The sequence below is a fragment of the Echinops telfairi genome, unplaced genomic scaffold (assembly GCF_000313985.2).
Source record: "Echinops telfairi isolate 266 unplaced genomic scaffold, ASM31398v2 ScPeMD7_7468;HRSCAF=8506_0, whole genome shotgun sequence".
Lineage (NCBI taxonomy): Eukaryota > Metazoa > Chordata > Mammalia > Afrosoricida > Tenrecidae > Echinops > Echinops telfairi.
Genome location: NW_022111369.1, coordinates 44,707,472 through 44,708,756, shown reverse-complemented (window position 1 = coordinate 44,708,756; position 1,285 = coordinate 44,707,472). Strand labels below are relative to the sequence as shown.

The window sequence follows — 1,285 nt, the reverse complement described above, 5'->3', positions numbered from 1 at the left end:
GGGAGGCTTAACAAGTTGTTTAAATTTTTGAAAACAAAAATGATGACTTATAATGTGAACCCCTACCTAATTCACAATAAAAAGGGGTTTTTTTAATTAGTATATTTCATCCAGTAAATATTACCTAAAAACAAAACAAGAAAAATATTAGTCTCTACTTAATGTCTTAAGCACAGTGGGTTAAAATCAAATTTACTTTAAAATTTATATATATGTGTGTGTGTGTGTGTAATACACACAGCATATTTAAATTTGATTAATAGATGAATGAAAGAATGGATGAATCAATTTGACAAAACAAAAATAACAAAACATTAACAAGTATAGAATTTAAGTAATGAGCAGAAGGCTGCTCGTTGTATATTCTTTTTAATTTTTGGTATGACTTCAAAGTTTCATAATAAAATGTTTTAAAAAAATAGGAAAAGAAAATGTTTTGAGGAGAGAATAAATATACATTGACATTTTCAGATTGGCAATATTAAAGTAATAGTTTTATTTTCCTGTCAAAACTTTAAACAGAGTCTCATTAAATTAATTAACAGATATCTAGAGAGTCAGATTGGCAAAACAACCGTTTGAACCAAATACTTACATTATGACTGTGACAAAATCCAATTCCATTAATAATCTGAAACAAATATTTTTTAACTGTTTCATGGTCTAGCCCATTTGGAAAGAGTTCCAAGTCATCAAGAATTGTGTGGTCAACAAATTCAAAAACAAGGTACCATCGTTTTTTTTTCTTACACACTTCCAATAGATTCACCAGATTTTCATGCCTCAGTTGCTGTTATGGAAAAAAGAAAAAGAAAAATTATTTTTGTACAATCAAACAATTAGTGACAATCTAAAATAGATCTCAGTATAGAAAAAAGCAAATGCATACACTGCAAAACCACATGTCCGGCTTCTAAAAGATAATTAAGAGAACGTGTTGTTGTCAGGTGCCAGAGTCGATTCTGACCCATAGCACCCTTGTGCACAACAGGACAAAACATTGCAGCCATCTTCATAACTGTTCCTCTACATTGTTGCAGCCATTGTTTCAGTTCATCTCATGAAGGCCTTCTCTTTCCCTGCCCCTCTAACAAAAATGATGTGTCCTCTGGGGATTGATCTCTTCTGACAATATGTCCAAACGATGTAGATGAAGTGTTGCCCTCCTTGCCTGTAAGAAGCACTCTGGCCGTATTTCTTCTAAGATAGGTTTGTTCTTTCAGCAGTCTAGTACTTCAATATTTTTCTCCAGCACCACAGTTCAAATATGTCAACTCTTATTCAG

General features: G+C 32.0%; 1 protein-coding gene across 1 annotated transcript in view; it reads right to left on the bottom strand.

The window, feature by feature from the left end:
* Nucleotides 1-1,285, bottom strand: part of CDKL2 (cyclin dependent kinase like 2) — a 67,021-nt gene that overhangs the window by 54,382 nt on the left and 11,354 nt on the right. The window contains exon 3 of the mRNA XM_045284355.1: nucleotides 596-790. Coding sequence (XP_045140290.1) covers nucleotides 596-790 — 195 coding nt within the window. The remainder of the gene's footprint in view (nucleotides 1-595; nucleotides 791-1,285) is intronic.